The sequence below is a fragment of the Desmodus rotundus genome, chromosome 12, assembly GCF_022682495.2.
Source record: "Desmodus rotundus isolate HL8 chromosome 12, HLdesRot8A.1, whole genome shotgun sequence".
NCBI lineage: Eukaryota > Metazoa > Chordata > Mammalia > Chiroptera > Phyllostomidae > Desmodus > Desmodus rotundus.
The window spans coordinates 27,257,378-27,278,742 of NC_071398.1; the positions used below are offsets into that span (position 1 = coordinate 27,257,378).

Sequence of the window (21,365 nt, forward strand, 5' to 3'; positions counted from 1 at the left end):
CAGTTTCCTTCGCCTCATTATTGGTTCCCTGTACATTTTCCTTTGTTTCTCTTAGCATAGCCTTCATTTTTCATCTAATTTGTGACCAAATTCAACTAATTCTGTGAGCTTCCTGATTACCAGTGTTTTGAACTGTGCATCTGATAGGTTGGCTATCTCTTTGTCCCTTAGTTGTATTTTTTTCTGGAGCTTTGATCTGTTCTTTCATTTGGGCCATTTTTTTTTTGTCTTGGTGCGCCTGTTATGTAAAGGGGCGGAGCCATAGGTACTCACTGGGGCAGGGTAACGCTGGTTGACGCACTGTGACGCTGTATGTGGGGGAGGGTCCGATAGGGAGCGATGGCACTTGCTCCACTCACTCTCTGACGGATTTTAGTCACTCCCTCTGCTACCCATGATCAAATTGGGCCCCTCTGGTGCTGAGTCCCAAGTGGGTGGTTTTGTGTACGTTCTAGGCCCCTGTGGGTGGGAGTTTCTTCTGCTGCGCCTCAACCCCAGCGGGTGTTTTCAGTCAGTGGTTTGAGGCTTTATTTCCCAGAGCTGGAACTCTGGGTTGCATGGTCTGTCACCCAGCCCACCAGCTGCTGCCTCGCCGGCCAGCTGCAGCTTTGCCCACCCCACTCCACAATCCGCCACCTTGCTGGGTCCGCCAGCCCCTGCCTTGCCACGTGTCCTCTCTGCCTGGCTGCCCATCTCCGCCCCTCCTACTGGTCTGGATGAATGTTTCTTCTTTATCTCCTTGGTTGTTGGACTTCCATACGGTTCAATTTTCTGTCAGTTCTGGTGGGTTTTTTGTTTTTAAATTGTTGTTGTCCTTCTTTTGGTTGTGCAAGGAGACACAGTGTGTCTACCTACACCTCCATCTTGGCCAGAAGTAATATCAATTCATTTAAAAAAATAAGAGTAAGAGACAAAAAAGTAAATTAAAATTGAAAAAATTTTTCTAAATCCCCATGTAACTTTTGAGTTTACATTTCTATTTCTAATTACTATAGTAACCTTGGTTATGGTAAATAAATTAAAAAGAGAAAAGTATTATTTTAATATTAATTATCTACCAGAGAGATAAACACTGTTTAAGCTTTCATATATTTCTTTCTCATCTTTCTCTAATCACATATATTTTTTAATTAGGATTACACTGTTTTTAATTGTGCCTCTTACTGACAAGATATTTTTTTCTTCCTGAATAATGAAACCTATCAGAAAAATAGGTGTTTTTTGGCTAAGTGGAAATCTTTTTTGGTCAGAAATCTGAATTAAATAAAATTCCTACAATTAAAAAAAAAAAAAAAACAGCCCTGTTTCTCATTACAGCCACGCTGGCACCACCGGAGCAGAGCTGGAGACCCACAGACAACACATGTTCCTTTGGGGACTGGCTCCACCTCTGTAGGCCTTCCACAAAAAGTAATATACAGTTGGCCATGTAAATAAGGAAAACACAGAAGACTGCTATTCACCCTCTCTACCAATGCTCGATGCCAACCACAAGTGCCAAAATAATAAAACTTTGTGCTCTGGAGTGTGGCTCAGATGGTGGGCTGGTCACAATCCCCAGTCATTCCATTGACTTCCCAGGCCCCCAGAGAGCACATGGCAAGAGAATACAGTGACGATAGCCTGGGACAAGTTACTTAATCTCTCTGAGTCCCAGTTTCCTCTTTTGGGAAATGAGGGAAAACTAGAAAGTAGCACTCCAAATTCTCAAAGCAGCAGCCTATCTGGGTTAAATTGTCTGGGTTCAAAATCAAGCAATGGGGTCCATTTGGTCCTGTCTTGGTCATGAAATGTGCTGAGAGGTATTACAAGCTGTCAGTGCTGAGTGGGATTGGCAAAGCCAGAAATGAGAGCGAGAGGTGGCAAGTGCCAGGAAGACCCTGGCAGGCTGCCAACTTCATGAAGCTAAAGCACCTCTAGGGCCTTCAAGTCACAGTCTCCTATGGGACAGACTCCGTCGTCCAGACCCATAGGCAAGAAATGGTGGCCTTTCCCCCACGTCTTGCCACTGTTCGGCAGCATGAGAACTAGAAGCAAAATGAAGAGTCCCCCAACATTTGAAGGCTGGGGGGATGGGGAGTTATTGAATGGAAACAGAGTTTCATCTGGGGAAGATGAAAAATTCACGAGAGGGATGGTGCTGATGACGGCACAACAGTGCGAATGTACTAAATGGCACTGCACTGTCTGCTTGAGAATGGTTAAGAAGGTAAATTTTGTTATGCATGCTTTACCAAAATAAAAAGTAGCTCCTAGGAAAGATTAAAATAATGATGATAATAATAAGAACCCCAAGTCATGGTTCAGGAACTTTAGTTTGCTTTCATGGTTGAAGTAAGAACCTGAAGAATCTACCTGCCTAGTTCTGATATAGAAAGTAAAAGGTTGACCCTTAATGCTAGAGAAGGAGGTCTGAGACTCAACTAGTCAATTTGAGCCCATCCTAAACTTCTCTGGGCCTCAGCCTCACCACACCTAAAACAAAGAGGTCCCAGATCAGCTGCTCTGGACCTGCACCAAGCCCACAGCTGCACGTCCAGCATCTGCTAACCAATCCTCTCCTGCCCCCAATGTAAATGTAGCTACATTTTTCCAGAGGAAGGGCCATGACCATGATAAGACTCCCCAAGGAGAGCTCACTTCCATTCAATGTAAGAGCCACTGACAGTAATGGTTCATCTGTCAGGGGCCCTACCATCTTCTAACACTGTAAGGATGAAAGCCCCATGAACACAGGAAGTCTCTCCACCTGTCTGGAGGCTGGACTTCCTCTAACTTTTAAAGTATGGTTCTAGCTCCATATCACAGGAGTTTTGCTCATACTGAGGCTATTTTTTTTTCTATTGAAATAGAAAATTGATGAAGGAGGGCACAGTCCCAGCGATGCTTTGGTTCTGATATCTGGTTCTGCAGAGTCGTCCCTTAGGGGCTGGGGATTGGTTGCTGACGGGAAGGGGAAGAGGAGGGGTGAGGGGTTTTTTGCCAAGAGGAGGGGCCGAGTGCCAAGGAATACTTGGAAGCTCCAATATTTCCTGGGGTCCCAGAACAATCGAAGCAAAATTGGCTTGTGAAGAACCATTATGTTTTGAATTACATTTGAATTTTGGATGGTGATTTTTCTCCATCCTGTGCATATAAACTGGGAGAGGCTCTTTCCCTGGGGATTTTGAGAATACACTCATTCCCTTATCAATGAGAAAAACCAGCTAATTTTATTTGATTTCAGAAAAAGACATTACCAGGCTGGCCTGGGAATAACACACGGGGAATTGAGGATGGTAGCATAATTAAGTTCACAAAAAGCCAATTCTTATATTTCAGATACTCAAAATGCCTTCTCATCCATCCCACCAAATGACTTCATAACATATTCAGATTGAAAAAAGATATAGTGGATTCCTTTGAGGTAGTCAATTAGTTTAATTAAAAGAGAAAAATAAGTTTTCAAGAAAAATCCAACCAAATGACTAAAGCTGACACTAGATAACCAACTTCAAAGTAATTATGTGTTTCCTTTGAGTTCTTGCTCTTACAAAAGGTGATGCCACTAGAAACAGCCATCCTTCTGATGATTAATTACACTTGTGTTCCTATCTTAGCAGATATTTATTTAAATATTTACTCTGGAACTGTCTTTGGGTGTTGACATATTTAAAGTTCCGCCAGCCGAACTAAACAGAATCTGCTCTCACTGCTTCATGACTCACTGCTCAGTTCCTTCAAGCTGGTTTCTTCCTCACAAATGAAAACCTCTCTCAAAAATGTCACCAATTAGCAATCTCTCTGCAAAATCCCATCGCTTCTCTTTACTCCTTATCCTTTTGGGCATGATAACACATTGCCTCCTCTTCCAATTCATCTCCCCTGTGCCTCTGCAAACTATCATCTGCTCTTTAAACTTGGGAATTTCTCTCTTCACCCACCTGGCATTCTCTGCTTTCACCTAGGGTGACCCAATTTGCTGGAAAGGTTTGAAAAGCATCCATGCTGACAATGCCCCTGTTGCTAACTCAGCCCTGGCCTTTCTCCTAGGCTGTGAGCCCCTGTGCACAGTTGCAGTGAATATAGGGATCATTAGCACAATCAAAGCTGAGCTCGTTTTTCTCCTCCCCACCACCTTCTGCTCTTCTTCTGGCAGCCTCACCTGGGTGCCTAATCAATAAGAAGAGACATTTCTTTCGTGTTCGTACCACCCACATTGTGACTCAATCTATTGCTGGTCTCCAATGTCCAACATCTCCCATAAATGCCATTGTGTGTTTCTAAAAAGTAAGTCAGATCAGATCGTTTGCCCCTACAGTGGCTTTGTGCAGTCTGTAAAATCAGTACAAGCAACTCATCATGCTAGTCAAGGCCTCACACCCTACCAGACATCTCCAAGCTCATCCCCTTACCGTCCTCCCACACACCCTGCAGCAGGGGACAACCTGGGATGCCGGGTGACTTTGCATGTATCCACACAGGCCAGGAGCGAAGGCTGAGCCACAGGCAATGTGAGAGTTAGCAGAATGTCTCTCCATCTTCCCAGGACTGTGCACACGGGAGGCTGTGAGGAGTTGTTGTGGTCCATCTAAGACAGTTTCTCATCACCTTCCGGGTTCTGATGAGGGACAAGGCTTTCTATCCGCCACCCTTAGGGTGCAGCTGCAGACAGTGACACCTCCGAGAAGCAGCTTTAAATTGGCTCCTCGACAACAGGGTGTCCCCTCATTTGTGATGCAGCCAACTGCCTCCTTTCATTTTGGTGTCACCTGCACAAGGGCCACCAGTGCCTCCTGGTCCTTCGACTGTTCCTGTCAGTAATAAACTGCCTGAATCTCTAAAGGACTGGTTGTTTACTTGCCAACAGACCTGCCAGGCCCAGCCTGGCCTTGCACTGGACGCCTGTGCTCTGAGCAAAGATATCCACTACCCTTCCACCCCCACGTGATTCACAACCTGACTTTAAACTTAATGCGCATTTCAAAACATAAACATAGGGTGAGATAAAACAAAATTAAGCTTGTAAATCTGGTTCAGTGCAAATGAGGATAGGAAAAATTAAATGGAGCCAGGCATTAGGTCAGTACTAGTGCATAAAATTAGAGAACTATAATTATATAAGGCAAATCCATACACTATTTATGGCCTGCAAATTTGGCTCTAACTTTCCTCACAGAAAAGTCAGAACTATTAATGAGCGCTTTGTCCCAAGAGCAAGTCTCTAATGCATAGATGATTAAAAAAAAATTTAAAGAAAGGTAAATGACATCATGCTGGCTCTTATTAAGATTAAACGCCCTTTTCTTTAAATAGAAGACACCGTTGTGTAAGTGAGGTTATATGGGTTTCTCAAAAGAATGTTCCCTAAAATGAAAACTGTTTCAGGAAGTAGCTGAAATATTGAAAAAGTGAGACTTGAAGCATAAGACCCAAAGATTATGTTAGGATTGTTTCAACTGGCCCTGTAGCCAGCCAGTGGTTTCATTTCCCCTAACTAACCTGCCTTTCTGAATCTGCCCCGTGCTTCCCAGCCACGCCCCAGCCGGCCCCCTGGGTACCATCAGCCTGGCCAGGCCCTTTTCTACTCACAAAGGAAAACCCTGGAAGGGCTCTCTCCTCAGCCAACCACCCAGTCAGTGTAGAGGTAAAGAACACAGCCTTCTCTCCTGGAGCCTCTGCCTTCCTGTACCACCCATGTATGGGAATACTTGGATATTTAGATAAAAGGTTGAATTTGGTGAGCAAGGAAAAAGTCCATTTGTTATCTCCATTCTTTGAGGGACTCTCAATGTGTTAGCATGACTTGTGTGTTAGAAGCTCAGTGTCCTAAAGGTGAAGCCTGAAGAACTTAAAGCCCAAGTCCTATAGATGGTAACAGGCTTGGAAACCACTAACCCTTACACAAATATGTGAGCTATTACTGTTGGTCCTTTTGAAGCCTGTTCATCATAAGGGAGGCTGGCACGCTGGGAAAGCACTGTGGAAAGTTCCTCTTGCGTGTAGCAAGGTTGTGTGCTAACCTCGTCCCTTTTGCCCATAGGCAACCCCCCTGCTACTGGGACTGGAACTGTGCTGATAACCCTGGAAGACGTGAACGACAACGCTCCCTTCATTTACCCCACAGTAGCCGAAGTCTGTGATGACGCCAAAAACCTCAGTGTAGTCATTGTGGGAGCATCAGATAAGGATCTTCACCCAAATACAGATCCTTTCAAATTTGAAATCCATAAACAAACTGTTCCTGATAAAGTCTGGAAGATCTCCAAGATCAACAGTAAGTCCGGTTAAAGATTCTCTAGTTGTTCTGTGGCTTCGAGCCTAGCGGCGCTGGCGTGGTTTCCTTTTCTAGACTGGTTCTCCTCTCCTACTCTCCCGTGTATTCTCAAATGGCTTATTTCAAGTTGTTTATGCACCACACATATTGATAATTTTTCCTCCAGCAAATGAATACAATTTTAAATATATTAAATATCAGCTCCTTATCTGAGAATACAAACATGAGAGTTTTCTCTATTGCTTCCTCTCTTATCTTTTCTATGCTGTATACAGTATACTATCCACCCTGTACTGTACACCCTATAGGGTATACTGTATACTACCCACCCTATATTGTACACTTTGTAGTGTACACTATACTCTATACCCTACGCTGTATACTCTATACTTTGTGTCACATAATATATACCTTATACTGTCTACTCTGTACCACCCACCCTATTCTGTACATCCCGTCCTGTACAACGCTATACAGTACATCTACCCAGTCTGCAGCCTTCAAAAGCCGGAGTCTGCTTCTCTCTAAGCACGTCTTGGCTCAGCTGTCTCTCCTCTCTCAAATAACTGTGTTTACAACAAACTTCATGAGCACTGCAGAGAGATTTTCTGTGGTGCGCTTGCTGTTATGAAAGACTAAGGAGGACAGAAGCACTAGTCCAGGAATCTTTAGGAATAACCTCCACGCCTCCAGCTTCCATGTCATGCTGCAGACCTCCTCAAAACTGACTTCGTCTTTATAATGACCTTGGCTTTTCTTTCGAATCCTTGGCTTTTACTTTCAACTTTGATATTTTCTTTCATCTATCCTGTCCCTCATTTATGAGACTCTCAGGCAATGTCCCTTCCTACCAATCTTCCCATGTGGGCAGGTGGAATTCAAAACTTGGCCCAACATTTATCATCTGCCTTGTTAAGGCTGAAACACCAGTGTATTGAATTATGAAGTATCCCTCTCTCCGCAGTACCTCACCCACCTTCCTCCGCACTGCTAACTTCACCTTGCCTTGAAATAAAACCAAAAACCAGAACTCACACATTTCACATACCCTCTGTCATCAATAATGAACTTCTCCTGCCGTTGACCAGAGTCAAGGCTTCTCTTCTTAGATCAGTCACAGAAATTTTCAGAGAGATGGGGAATTACCCATTCCATTAGGCTTTGAAAATGTATTGTACAATTGTGCATAAAATTTTCTATTACAAATCTCATGTGTATTGTTATGGCCTTTTCTCACTTCGCGTTTTATTAGTGCCTTTCTCTTGTTATTGATTCTATTTGCCTGTTTGTCTATTTTATCGCTTTTTAAAAAATGAATGTTGTTGCACTGATTATTTTTAACTGAAACAGCCTTCTCTTGTTTGAGGGGTTACTGTTTTGTTTCCTTCTTTTTGTGGGTCTAGCTGATTTGAATAATCATCACCAGTTCTTTCCAACTGGAATGTTTTTTATCCTCACCTGAAGACTTGCCCACTGGTTTTAGAGAGAGGGGACGGGAGGGGGAGAGAGAGAGAGGAACATCAATGTCATGTCAAAGAAAAACACCGAGAGTTGCCTCCCGTGTGCTCCCTGACCAGGGATGGAACCCACGGCATTTCGGTACACGGGACGACGCTCCAACCAACTCAGCCACATGGGCCAGGGCCCCAGCCGGAACTCTCTTATTCAAGAGGTTCTCCTCTAATTGAGGAGATGGAAGAATGTTCCCGAGTTAATCTGCCATTTCGCTGGGGTAGTTTGCTACCTTGGTTGTCTCTGCTGCTGCCCCTAATCTTCTGGTTAGGATGATACTTCATCTGCTTCTGTTTTCACGTCCTCACACTCTGCTGTCCCTCCTCATCTTATTTAGTAGACACGATGCCTTCTAAATTCTTTTTCTTGTCCCCAAATTATTTCTCTGAACACTTAGCATTGTCTATCCCCAGAAAGGGGCAGTTTAAAAACAAGCAAATAAACAAAAATCCCTAGTCCTCTGAGTGGGGGAAAAGAGAATAGCCTGCCCTGGCCAGGTAGCTCATTTGTTTAGAGGTTGTCCCGATACACCACGGTTGTGTGTTCAATCCTGGTTACATATAAAAATAACCAATACATGAATAAATACATAGTACAACAAATCAATCTCTCTCTCTTCCCCCCCTCTTTCTCCCCCTCCCTCTCTCTCCCTCTTCCCCTCTCCCCTCTCTCTCTAAAGTCAATAAAGTAAAAAAAAAAAAAAGAGAGAAAATAGCCTGAGGCTAAAAAGAGTGGCCCGGTAGGGTGGCCACTTCTGAGTGCTGTCCAGGGCCTGATAATGGCAGACATTCCCAGCAAACATGGGTGTAAAGACCCAGGCTCCACGCTGTGGATTGTGCTGAGGTTCCCACCCAAGTTCAGGGCTGTGGGCTGAGGACAACGAAGACGACAGAGTCCGTCCCTGCAGGAACACACAGGGTCCTGCCCATGTGTACAGTGAGTGGGATTTTGTTTTGGTCCAAACATTTATTTTGACTATTTGAATTTACATTCTTATGTGAAAATGCTCTCAGCTGATAATTTTTTCTTTTTTCCAGCTTTGTTGGAAAAGTATAATTGACAAATAAAAATTGTATATATTTACAATGTGATGTACAATGAGATGTACAATGTGATCATTTGAGAGTAGATTTTTGTGTTATTTTTTCTAGATATTGAATATGATCTTTGTGGAGAGGGCTTTATTGCAGGGAGTCAGTCATTTTCACAAGGGCAGATCCTCTTGGAACCGATTATGGTCGCACCGAACCAAGGCCCTCCCAGATGATGGACATGTCCTATCTGCACCGCCCAGTATGGCAGCCACCGGCCACATGTGGTTGCAGACACCCGAAATGTGGCTGGTGCAACGGAACTGAATTTATATTTTTATTCGATGTTAGTGAATTTAAATGTAAATGCTCTCATGGTTATGAACAAAATGCAGTGCCTGTTTCGTGTGTTCTCCCGCTTCTTTGGAAGGGTCTGACCCCTCTCACGAAGGCCCTCCTTGTCTTCATAGATACGCACGCCCTGGTGAGCCTTCTTCAAAATCTGAACAAAGCAAACTACCAGCTGCCCATCATGGTGACAGATTCAGGGAAACCACCCATGACGAACATCACAGACCTCAGGGTACAAGTGTGTTCCTGCAAGAATTCCAAAGTAGACTGCAACGCCGCGGGGGCCCTGCACTTCAGCCTGACCTCGGTCCTGCTCCTCTCCCTCTTCAGTTTAGCGTGTAAGTCGGCCGACTCCAGTGCGTGCACACGTGACAACTGACCGAGGCCTTTGTCCCCAGAGAAAGCATTTCTTTTTCATTTATGTCTGTATAATAGAAGGTGTTACACGTAAAAAATGGTCCAACTAATGTTGAAAGGCATCTTAACATTCCCCCCGCCCCCGCCCCGGTAACCTGAGGAAGTGTGCAAAAGCTCCCTTTGCTACCCTAAGACCAGGCGATGAGATGACTTCCTGCACATGCCACTGAACATGAGCAGATGCAAACATGCCCAGAGTAGTCGGCCGGTCTCCCGGGGCCCTGTCTCTCCACACTGTGCGGAGTAACCTTTCTCAAGGTTAAAGTGGCTACTATACCTTTTTAAGAACAGTCATGAGAATTTGTGTATGGCAGTTGGGCTGTAGGAAAAGAGATAAATGTATAATTCACACATTTTTTTCCCTGACTGGTAGTAATGGCTATAATATAATGAGGCATTATTTTAAACAAATTATTATGCCTAGTAATATGGACGTGAGCATAAATTGAATAGACATGTGTATCAAATATTTCCTGTTCATGGAATATTAGTCCAATTTTAACTTTAGCAATTATTCACATGTAGTGCCATTCAAAAAGCCTTTTGACCCTTGTATTCACATTTTGACAAGGATATTGATGTAATTGTGAATTAGGAAGTCGAGAAATTGATGATTAGAAAAAAATAACAGAAGTTATTATATCCTGGTGACAATGGTAAGTCGAGTCAACAGGAAATCACACATTCCATCATCGGAAATGTGCTGTGTGTACAGCTCAGTGCTGGGCCAGCACCCTGTGGGTAGCACTAAGCAGGAAAAGCCCTTACAATGAGAAGTGTCTCATTCGATGTGTGGGAGGGAAGGAGGAAGAAGGGGAAGGAGGAAGGAAGGGAGGGAGGGAGGAGGAAAGGAAGGAAATATATATTCCTCTGTCTCATTCCTGTATTTTTTCTTCTTTCTTCCTTCCTTTTACTTCAAGAAAAAAAATTACAGGTAAAGGTGTTCCTCTCCCCAGTCTTATTTCCTGTTCTCTCTCCCCAGAGACAACAACTATTATTACGTATGAGTTAGAGTGGGTCCTGACATTGATTTTACTACCCACACACACACCAGGTATAGTTCTAGTTTGTGCAGTTAGGAAAACTTTACGTAACTTGTATTATGTTGAGCGTGATGTTTTGCATCTTACTCTCCTTCCTCTCCCCACTATATTTCCAAGACTCATCTATGTTGTTGTAGGTCAGGGGTCAGCAAACTTCTTTCCATAAAGGGCCAGGCAGCAAATATTTTGGGTTCTGTGGGCCACATCAGGTCTCCATCACATGTTCTCTCTTTTTTTTTTTTGCTTTGTTCTTTTGTTCTTTACTACTCTTTACCACTCTTTAAAAGTGTGAAAACCATTCTTAGTTTGAGAGCCATATAAACACACCATGGCCCACCAGCCTTAGTTTATTTATGCCTGTGCTAGGTCATTCATTTGAACTGCTGGCCATGAATATGGCACAGTGTACATTCCTCTATCAACAGACACATTACCGTTATTTACAATGTTCTGCTATGACCAACTCTATTCCAGTAACATCTGGAATCTGTTTTCTACTAGCTTCTGAAGTGAGTACTGCAAGGCCAGTACTGGGCTCTAGGAGAAGTCAGAATTCACATATAGCAGAGTCTGGATAAAGAAATAAAAATGCCTGTGTCCAAGTGCATGTGTGCTTGTGCACATGTGTGTTGCATGTGTTATGTGTGCATGTGTGTACAGAGAGAGAGAGGGATCACGAGTAGCCACTCACACATCACTGTCTGTGATCCCAGTTATACAACGTCAGATTCTCGATGGCGTCCCTTTGAAGAACCAAGGCACTGCAGGCCGCAGCTCTCTTACTCACGCATCACTACTTAGACTACAGTGAGTTGTTTACATGGAGACTTCCTCCCTCTGTTTGTTGAAATGCAGATTCCCAGCCCGTGCAACCTATGGAACCAACATCCCAAGTGGCAGTAGCCCCAGCACACAGATCCAGTGTTTCTATGTTTTTACACAATATTTATAATAATACACACATCTGCTACTACAAATCCATGTATTAAATATTGTTAAGACAATCTGTTTAAAATACCGTATTTTGCCATGTATAATGCACATCCACATTTTTGTCCCAAACTTTCAGGAAAAAAATCTTTCATTTTAATTTTTTAATTCAATGGTTCATTTATTTATATTTAGATACTTGGGGGGGTTATTATACAGGAATTTTAGCATTTATTTTTGCAGATATTATGGTACAAGAAATTTTATGTAAAATAATTGTAAAACACAAGAGCAGATACAAGGTATTTCAGGTGCTACCCATGTATATAATGCATATCCTTATTTTTCCTTCAAAAATTTGGGCAAACAAGTGTGCATTATACACAGCAAACATGGTAAGAGAAATATAAATAGACGTGTCAGTATTTCCTTCTTACAAACAAGGGATTTTCTTGTGCCCCCTTCTTTGGAGACCCCAGGCCTGCAGATATCACTAATGAATGAGCAGGTACCCAAAGACTATCCACTTCACCCCTCTCTGCCGAGTTCCTCCATCACAGCTAATCCAAGGCAGAGTTGTCTGGTAATGCCTAAGGTACTCATGTTCATTTTATACTCAAAATATTATCATTGAGAAAAGACAGGTGCATGTACAATACTCATATATTTGAGAGATCAAACATGTTTTTTGTTCTCACCTAAATGGGAAGCCATCCTATCTAGCAGCATGTGGTTCCTTGACCGTAGGTACCTGTAGGTAAAGCCAAAATCATCCTCACAAAGGAGCTCTGAGTCTCCTACACAAGCAGAAAGGTACTCAGTTGACCTTTCAATGTTTGGCACCACAAGACAGGTATTTTCAGCCTGAAAAGACAGCTTAAGAACAAGTGTTATCACTCACCTGTTTGACTTCAAAAAGAACCTCAGTCTGGCTCTATACAAAAGGCATAAGATTATTTAATATTGTTCATTTGAACATTAGAAATGCCTGCCAAATATAATAATTCTTGTTTTACTATATGCCTAGCCCAAGATGTTCTTCCTAACCAAAAAGTCATGGACCTAATAAGACCCAAGAGACTGGGTCAGAGCCAGAGTGAATAAGTAATGGGGGGAGGGGCCTATGGCTCACTCACTCCCTCAGGACAGCAGAAGTCAGTGGCCAGGGGCCATCCCACCTGTGCCGCTGTTAACATAACAGTGACAAGAGGCTACACAGAAATGGGCCTCAACCATTAAACAAGGTGGGGCAGGGGGTGGAATCTAGATTATAAAGTGCAAGGGTAAGACGCCTTCCCAACTCAGCCAGACTCCTTGCAAGAATTCTGGGGTCTGGTAGAATCTGCTTGGTGTTCCTGTAAAGCAGGAATTGGCAAACTATGGCCTGATGTCCAGATACAGCCCACTTCCTGGTTTTGTACATAAAGTATTATTGGAACCTGGCCACGCCCATTCATTTTCATATAGCCTACGGCTGCTTCCTGCTACAGTGGCAGAGCTGAATGGTTGCCACAGAGGCCATGTGACCCACAAAGCTGGAAGTAGTTGGCCCTCTACAGAAGTGTGCCAACATCTTCAAAGTGTTGTTCATAAAATTGCAGTGATCACATCATACAACATGGGAAGAAAAAAACAGGCTTTCTCCTCCCCTCAAATAAGATTCAGATCCAGGTAGACTAGCGTTAACCAAACACCCTGATGTTCTGTGGCTTTTCTGTCTATTTTCTTCACCAGCCTGGCGATTTTATCCCGCTTTATAGATGAGAAAACTCAGAGAGGTGCCCAGGTCCCATGTGAGCAGGCAGTGAAGCCTGCACTCACCATTAGACCGCAAAAAGACGATAAAAACCTTCCAGTTCCTTATGATGCCGTAGACAGCTTTTCTGCAACCAAGGATTGAACTGAGAGAGCTGCACTTCCCTCTTTGACATCTAAAAATAACGGAGATGACACTAATGACAGTGAAAGTAATAAGAAATGTAAATGGAATTACCTTCACTGCCCATTTTGTTGTTTACATTCCATGTTGATGACACTGAGAGACGCATCACTCTCCCCCCAGGACTGGCGTCTCCATCCAGTTTTGTCTGCAGGGCTACGGAGGGCTCTGTGTGGTGTGACGCAGTCAAGGTCAAGGAAGAGTATCGCCCTACAGCCTTTTTATACATTCTTTTAGTTTAATTAATTAACAATGGCAAGAATGTGAAAGGACAGATCAGATGAACCACATAAACAAGTACCAAAATTAAATGCCTGTACTTTGGGAGAAGGGGGCATTGAACTGTAAGCTTAATCACAAGAAAAAAGTTTAAAGAGGTGATTAAGATGAGTAAAACTATATATTTTTTTAATCTAATGCTTTTTAGTAAGGTATTATTTGTGTTCCATAAAATTCACCCATTTGAAGGATACAGCTTGATGAGTTTTGGTGACTCAACACAATTGTACACACTACAATCAAAAAAGTCTCCTTGTACCCTTTTGCTATTGATCCCCTCCCCCAACCCAGACCCTCACTGATCTGCCTTCTTTAATTATAGTCTTGTCTTTCCTAGAATTTTCTATAAATGGAATCATGCAGTCCATGGTGTTGAGTGTAGCATTGCTTTGTTTTTCTTTATTGTGAAACGTGTTATGAGTGGAGACAGGGCCTGGAGAAGCACCAAACCGAGGCTGAGCAGGCAGTCCCCTGCCTGGGGGTAGCCCTGAGTCGTGGTTTGCGGAGGAGCTGAGGTCCCTTAAAGTGGCTCAACTTCACGGACCTTGTATGCACCATGCATGTGTGAAGCTAAGAGCTTTACATAAATTATATAGATGATCTCACGCAATCAGTGTAACAGTCCTTGAAAGTAGAATCACTTACGTTATCATATAAAATTGACCTAAAACAGGGACTGGTGACTTTCTAAATTAGTGGGTGATATTCAACCAAAAGTTTTTCTGTTTTTCTCAATGAACAACGTTATTATTTTAAGTTCTTGGTACCACACCGGAAAGTATTTGTAAATAAAATTAGTGATGCCATTTAATGTTCTTTGTACGTCCTTCTTCAAACGTGAGTGAATCTGCAGGATATAATTCACAGCAGCCAAGTAACCAGGGAGTGTAAGGCAACGGGGGCAAAGGCAACGACAACTTCGAGTGAGATGAAGGAATTACATGAGTTCCTAAGGCTCCTCACTGCAAAGGAGTTCACTTGTCCAGCAGTATAAAGGTCCCTGGCATTGCAAATAACAACCAAAAATGGCACCCGAATTAACTTGTTGATTTCCATGGCCCTTTCTTTTAAAACAGATTTAACCCTTAACCTTCTTAATATCACCTTGTTTGTACTTGAGTCACATTACAAAGAACTTGTATGCAATTTAGAGATCCTGTTTTAAATTTTGCAAACAGATGAATGACAGGTTCAACCTCTAAAAGCAAGGGAGTGCAGAGTACATGGGTGAGTTTTAGGTACTGATCCTCCCCTGGACAGCTTTTGAATGAAAGGCTCAAGCTCTGCAGAGTAACCCATTATGGTTCTAGTGATCAGTTTATTCCAGAATGAAAGGCACTTACATTACATCATAGATTGACCTTTCCACATTAATATTTCCTTGATATTAACAAAAGATTTAGTGGTACCAGTTCCCTGTACAAATTCAAGATATAATAATAATGAAGCAAAAACATCAGAGACTGAACTATTTCCACCCATGCTGTTATCGGGCAAAAGGAAGACCCTGGACGAGAGTGCAACCTAGAGAATAATTGTAACTTTGGCAACTTCCATAAACTCTGATAATACAATGCAGGCCATGAAGATGCTGAAGTTGCCATGAGCCAAATACAGGCAGCTTCTGGAAGCTGGAAAAGCCAAGGAAGTGGCCACTCCCCCAGGAGCCTCCAAAAGGAACACAGTTCTGCCAACACCTTGGTTTTAACCCCATAAGACCCATTTTGGACCTCTGACCCCCAGAGCTCTAAGAGAATAAATTTGGGTTGTTTAAGCTACTAATTTGTAGTCATTTGTTCCAGCAGCCTGAGGAAACTATTACACAATGTCCGAAGAACCACCGCCAGGTGTCTTGCTCTTGTCTATAATATAAAAATATCTGGGACAATCATCAATCTCTAATCTACCTAGTCAACCTGTCTGTAACATAGCCGCGCCTGGGCTAATGTGCAAGAGATAGGGCTCCTTGGTAGCAGAGGAAATAGCGCTGGGGTCTGGGATGAGATGTTTGGCACCAGGCATTTTTGGAGAGGTCCAGATTTTTAAGACATAAACCACTCTCTCAAATGTTATACTTAAGAAAAAAAATTTCCAAGGTAGTACAATGTTTATAAATGCATTTATTACAACCTGCCAGGCATGTATCTAGTATCCAGCTGAACTGTTTTGAATCAAATTGCAATATTCCTTGACTTAAACTCTGAATCTTTGCCATTCAGGTCTGTGAGAACTCCTGACATCTGAAGCTTGACTACCAAGTTTCCATAGCAACAGGAAAAAGAAAAAAAATCCAAATCTGAAGATTGCCGTTTACAGCTCTCGAACTTCACAACTAGGCCTCAATTGCTCCAGATTTTCACTTTCTTTGCAATTTCACTTAGTCTGTACTTCACCATTTTGACAGCCTCTTCCTTTCTCCTTTAATTAATCGAATCCTCTGAATTTTCCCTGAGTGTTTAAAGATCATGGCATATAACGTGACCTTCTGGGAGCAGGAACAATGACTACTTTTCCTGGTGTGTTGCCATGTCGCTAGTCAGCACTCCCCCCATGCAGCTTTGTCTGTGGGTCAGTATTTGTATATGTATGAGTATCTGTATGTGTGTGTACCCAGTATTTATAGAGAGAGACTAGACAGGAGGAGCCTAGTTTTGATGCGTCATTCTTCCTTGGGAGGCTAAACAAGAAGGGACAGAGCCTTGGCAGCGGACCCGCCCAGGGCCCCAGCGGCAAGCTAGGCACTAGTGGAGACCACAGAGCAGACGCTTCTCCAACATCCAGCCTGGGTGCAGCCAGGAACAACAGGCAGCTCTGCAGAGAGGGAGGGCAGAGACCGAAGTCCTTCCTCTTTAGTCTGAGGACTATAACCAGTTTCACTGCCACCATATGCCATGATCCTGAGTGAAAGTGGTGAAGAGCAGAGCAGGAAATTTTACCATCAAATGCCAAGAAAAGGGCTGAAATATTCCTTCATGGGCATCTGCATGTATTTGTATGTGTGCAGAATCCACGGCCCTGCTGTGGACTTAGTTCCTACGGGGACGTGGGTCACGGCACAGACTCTCTCCCTCCTATTTACCATAGTGAGTGTCATCACAGAGGTCGCACATGCGTATGAAAAGGTTGACAGGTACAGTGTGCATACATATATACGCCCACATGTATAGACATACACTTAGGCACATACGCACCGTTTATTTCATATACATGCATAAAATAGAGTAAATACAGGTAGTACCCTTTTGTGTGAGTCGACTACAGTTGTTTGCAAACCTAAAAATAAAAGATGTTCATTATGTATAAAAAGTAATTGATTTTTATTCTGTGAGCATGTCCAAGTAAGAGGAAAGTTAGTGCTTGTACTAAGATTATCTTCTTGTTGATGAACTAAATGAACCATCAAAGCTCACACCAAATTTTTCTACCAGATAAAACTAGTGACAGCCTGTGGCTTTTTATTAGAGCGCGCCACAAACTAGGGTAAGGTAAGTGTCTTAGCATATTTTAATGCTGTTGCTTACTAAAGGTTTTAACCACGCACACACACGCACACGCGCTTTCTTATGCAATCTCTGTTGGCATCCGTGCTCTTCAGTTAGCCTTCTGTAGGAAGTAGAAGTCACATGTTGTCTTTATTGTAGTAAAATTATACAGATAGAGTTCCATATATTGTATTTGTTTCGATAGTAAATCTTTTTGGAGCATATAGAATGCAGAGATTTTTTTGCCATTAAAATAAATGGGTATTGGTGGTTAAAATGCTGGACAATAGCTTTTCTCTGGTTTCTATGTTGTGTTGACTGTTGCTGATGCTGAGTCTTGTCTCTGTGCAAGTTCACACTTTTGACTGGCCAACTGGGCTCCCCCCCGTACCCTCTTGTTAGGTGAGTGAGTCTATAAAGCCAGAAGCACCCGCTCGCAGCCTGGGCAAGGTGCTCGTCTTGTCCGCCATAATGAACGATTTCAGTAGTTCGCAGTTGGCTGTAAGATGACTGCATCCTTACAGAGGAGCAAGATCATCCTCAGTTTGACGACTGCGTGACACATAGTCACAGCCATCGGCCTATCGTCCTGGGACATGGGTATTTTTTCTCTCCAACAATTCCTGTTGCTCAGTCAGGAGATGCCACACCCTGAATATGACCTAATGGTTCTCCACGAGCGCACGAAGCAGGCCTGGGGACGGGGGATCCGAGCCTGCACATTTACACTTGACAGGATTCCCTCTTCTGGCTTTATAGGGCACAGCCTCCTGTCTCCTTGGTGGACCTCACTCCCCTCTTCCCACAAGGCAGGGGGAGAATGGTCACCCTAGAACAAACCAAGGACCATCCTCAGATGGCCCGGGGCTCAGCAGCCTGACCCACAGGCCAACTAACTGATAATCCCAAAGCTCACCCTTCCGAATGAGCCCGGGCCATCCCTGGGAGAGACACAGATGTCAAGTGACCCATTCACTCAAGTAACCAGGTGAAGACTCCTCCTTTTCTCTCGAGCAAGTAGGTTCTCTGTACTTCGCAAAGTATTTTTATCTTGAAAAAGAGAAATCAAGCCAGTGGATTAATTTAGCTTAGAATGCAGAAAAATAGGAGTAAAGTGCATACTTCGTTAACAAGTAGCATATGCCTTAATTTCCCCTATTTAAGTATATGCCCTGCCCCCCGAGTTCTCATCAGGACAGAGATATTTCTATTGTGGTGTTCTTTTTACCCCTTTCACACACACACACACAGACCAATTCTCTGAAGCCAAAGTGATAGCATTTTCTGAATTATAGGATGTTTTTAAGTTGCTAGAATGCATTTACCTTGTTTATGGAAAGAAAAAGTATAATCAAAACATTATGTCATTATTATCAATGCATTTTCTTTTAGTCCAATTATTGAAAAAAGAAGAAGCCAAGTAAAAGCCAGAAATTGCTTTGCCTGAGGGCTGAGCACAAGACTGAGAATTTTATTTCCACTGAGTGAACAGTCACACCTTCTTCACTTTTTATTAACACATCAGCCACCTTAGTTCATTAAAAAATTACATTTCCCCACTTTGCATATGATACATTGATTACTTCAGAAAAATTTTTTTAACAAGAACATGCAAACATTTTCTACTTTTGATCAAAGTTACCTCAATACTGCTAGTTCTCTCCAAACAAACATCATTTCAGGTGGATGCACCTGCCACGACTTTCGGCCAACACCTGCACATCTGAACATCGTAACAAAACCAATTCAGCTAAACTCCATGTAGGTGGCAAATAAGACTTTGATTCTTAAAAAGTGTTTTTAGAAATTTTGATAACTTATTCCAGAATTTCAAAATGTCATTTTTAACCTTCTGTTAAATGAAATAAGCATCTATATCAAACCTTGAAATAGATCAGATTGCATTTTATCCAATGTGGCAACTAAAGAATTATTAACAAGACCATGCTTGAAGCTGGGTTTGGTGCAATTGCTCCAGTACACAGACTGTCCAGGCGATTCCGAAGAAAAGAGTCTACAGTTCTCCTGGTGTGTATGAACAAGGTACAAAAATGCAATTGATGACGATGATGATGATGATGATGATTTACAGTTATTAATTGCTTATTATGGTGCCCACACCATGCAAAATCCTTTATACCTATTAACTCACTGAGCCCTTACAACAGCCCTTTGAGGCAAGTACTATTTTCTTCTCCAGCTCACAGACAGAGAAAGCTGAGGCTCAGGCAAATCACATGGCTCGCCCAAGGTAAGTGGCCTTCAGACCCAGGACCCAGGGCCACGCCATTCCCACTCTAGCACAGTGCCACTGCCAACTCTGCAGCCAAAACAGGCACAGTGTCTGCTCCAGACCAGGAACTCTCCTCTGAACCCCCAGTTAGCATGGCCAACTAAACAGACCTTCTACATTTTCTTAATTCTAAGAACATTCTGTTAAGAGCTGTTAACACTACTCTAAATTAATATTGGAAGCTTAAAATTTTTTCCTGTACAAGATATTATAATGTTCTTAACTATTTCCTCCCCTTCCTGTTCACAAGCCTTCCCTCCCATGGCTTGTGAACAGGTACACGAGGAGCCTCTACCAGATTAACTAGATACCTCAGTTACCCAAAAGGACATTCAGGTCCTCCCAAGGACCAGTCACAGCCAAGCCAACCCAGGGGAGGACAAACTGAGGGAGAACATGGGCTGGGACCAAGAGCTGTACTGTGCTCAGCTGGAGACAAATTCCAAAGGCTGTTCAAGCAGTTTCTGAGTCCGTAAATGTAGCACGTTAATCTATCCATGTGTAGTTGACTTAGGCATGAATTGACAGGTAAATCACACCAATAGAAAGGTGAGCACTGAGGAAGAACAAATCACCTACTCTATTTAACTACTAAATAATAATAACAATAACAATAATCTAATAATCTGAGTACACCTTTCACAAAGGTGATGGATCCCATCTTCTTATCTGGCTGTTGAGATTTGTCTCAGAATCTGATGATAACGAGCTTTTATAATTGGTCATCTAGAGCAATTAACAGTTCTTGTGCTATGTAAAATGTGTTACTCTTATTATATTTCCTATCACTCATGGATCAGCCCACTACTGAAAATTCTATAGCCTTGACTGTGTTTATATAAAAGCATATACAAAATGTATAGAGACAGAAAGAATGGCAGGAATGAATGTGTAAACAAGGATTTCAGATGAGCTCTTTAATTCCATAAATTAAGTCTATAATTTCAGCAGAAATAATTTAGATGGTCATCAAATTCGGTAGGCAGAAAAGCGTCTTCCTGTCACTCATGCTGCATCACTATCATCGCCTGGATGGCTGGAGGGCTGCTGGGCTCCATAAGCCTCTGAACCATTTGCCGTGGCCCCTCAGCACTAGTGGAGAAGCAGTGGGTGTACCTGGAAAACTCACTGTGGCGATTTTCACTGCGAAGCCCTGAACCTTTGAGAAAGTAGCTCAGAGAAGCACTATTAGTATATGCTGAAATTTTCCATTTTCTACTACTTTTTTAAAGATTTTTCTTTAGAAAGCACTGAAGCCATTTTTTATCCATTCGGACTGTTAGGGTTGAAAATGAAGGCTCTGCGGAAGAAATCAGGTTTGTCCTGCACACGTCAGCACTGGGATGGTGTTCAGTGCCAACGCCCAGATGAAGCATTACTACCCCAAGATAAAAATATTCAGAAGTTTTAAATAAATTTTTCCAGAGACATGCAAAAGGGATAAAAATTTGTCAGTTAAGATACTGAATTCTGTCGCAGATGCGGCTACTTTGAGCCCTAGTTGCTGAATTGTGTCAAGTTTCTGAGCTGTCTATTAACACTTGCTTTATTCTGTAGTTGCAAAGAAATTTGTCACTTGTTTGTATGATATTCGAATAAAGGTTATGTGGGATTTTAATGTGTGTACTTGGTCTTAGACCATCCTCAGTACAGTTTACACACAGTGACAGAGCTAAGGGCTATTTGTTTTCCAGTGGTGCTCTGCTCGGCCTCCAGTGTCTAAACACCAAGACTAAAACCAAGTGCTGCCTGCCTAACAATGAGCTATTTTCCTTCCTTCCTGCATAACAGTCCAGTCCCTCTGATTTAGGGGAAAAGCAGATAGACGACAG

General features: G+C 42.7%; 1 protein-coding gene across 1 annotated transcript in view; it reads left to right on the forward strand.

Annotated features, from left to right (window-relative positions):
- The window catches only part of CDH13 (cadherin 13), a 1,057,449-nt gene extending 1,036,298 nt beyond the window's left edge, over nt 1–21,151 (forward strand). The window contains exons 12-14 of the mRNA XM_024556040.4: nt 6,023–6,256; nt 9,270–9,488; nt 15,978–21,151. Coding sequence (XP_024411808.1) covers nt 6,023–6,256; nt 9,270–9,488; nt 15,978–15,985 — 461 coding nt within the window. The 3' untranslated portion in view covers nt 15,986–21,151. The remainder of the gene's footprint in view (nt 1–6,022; nt 6,257–9,269; nt 9,489–15,977) is intronic.
- Nucleotides 21,152–21,365: the final 214 nt, after the last annotated feature.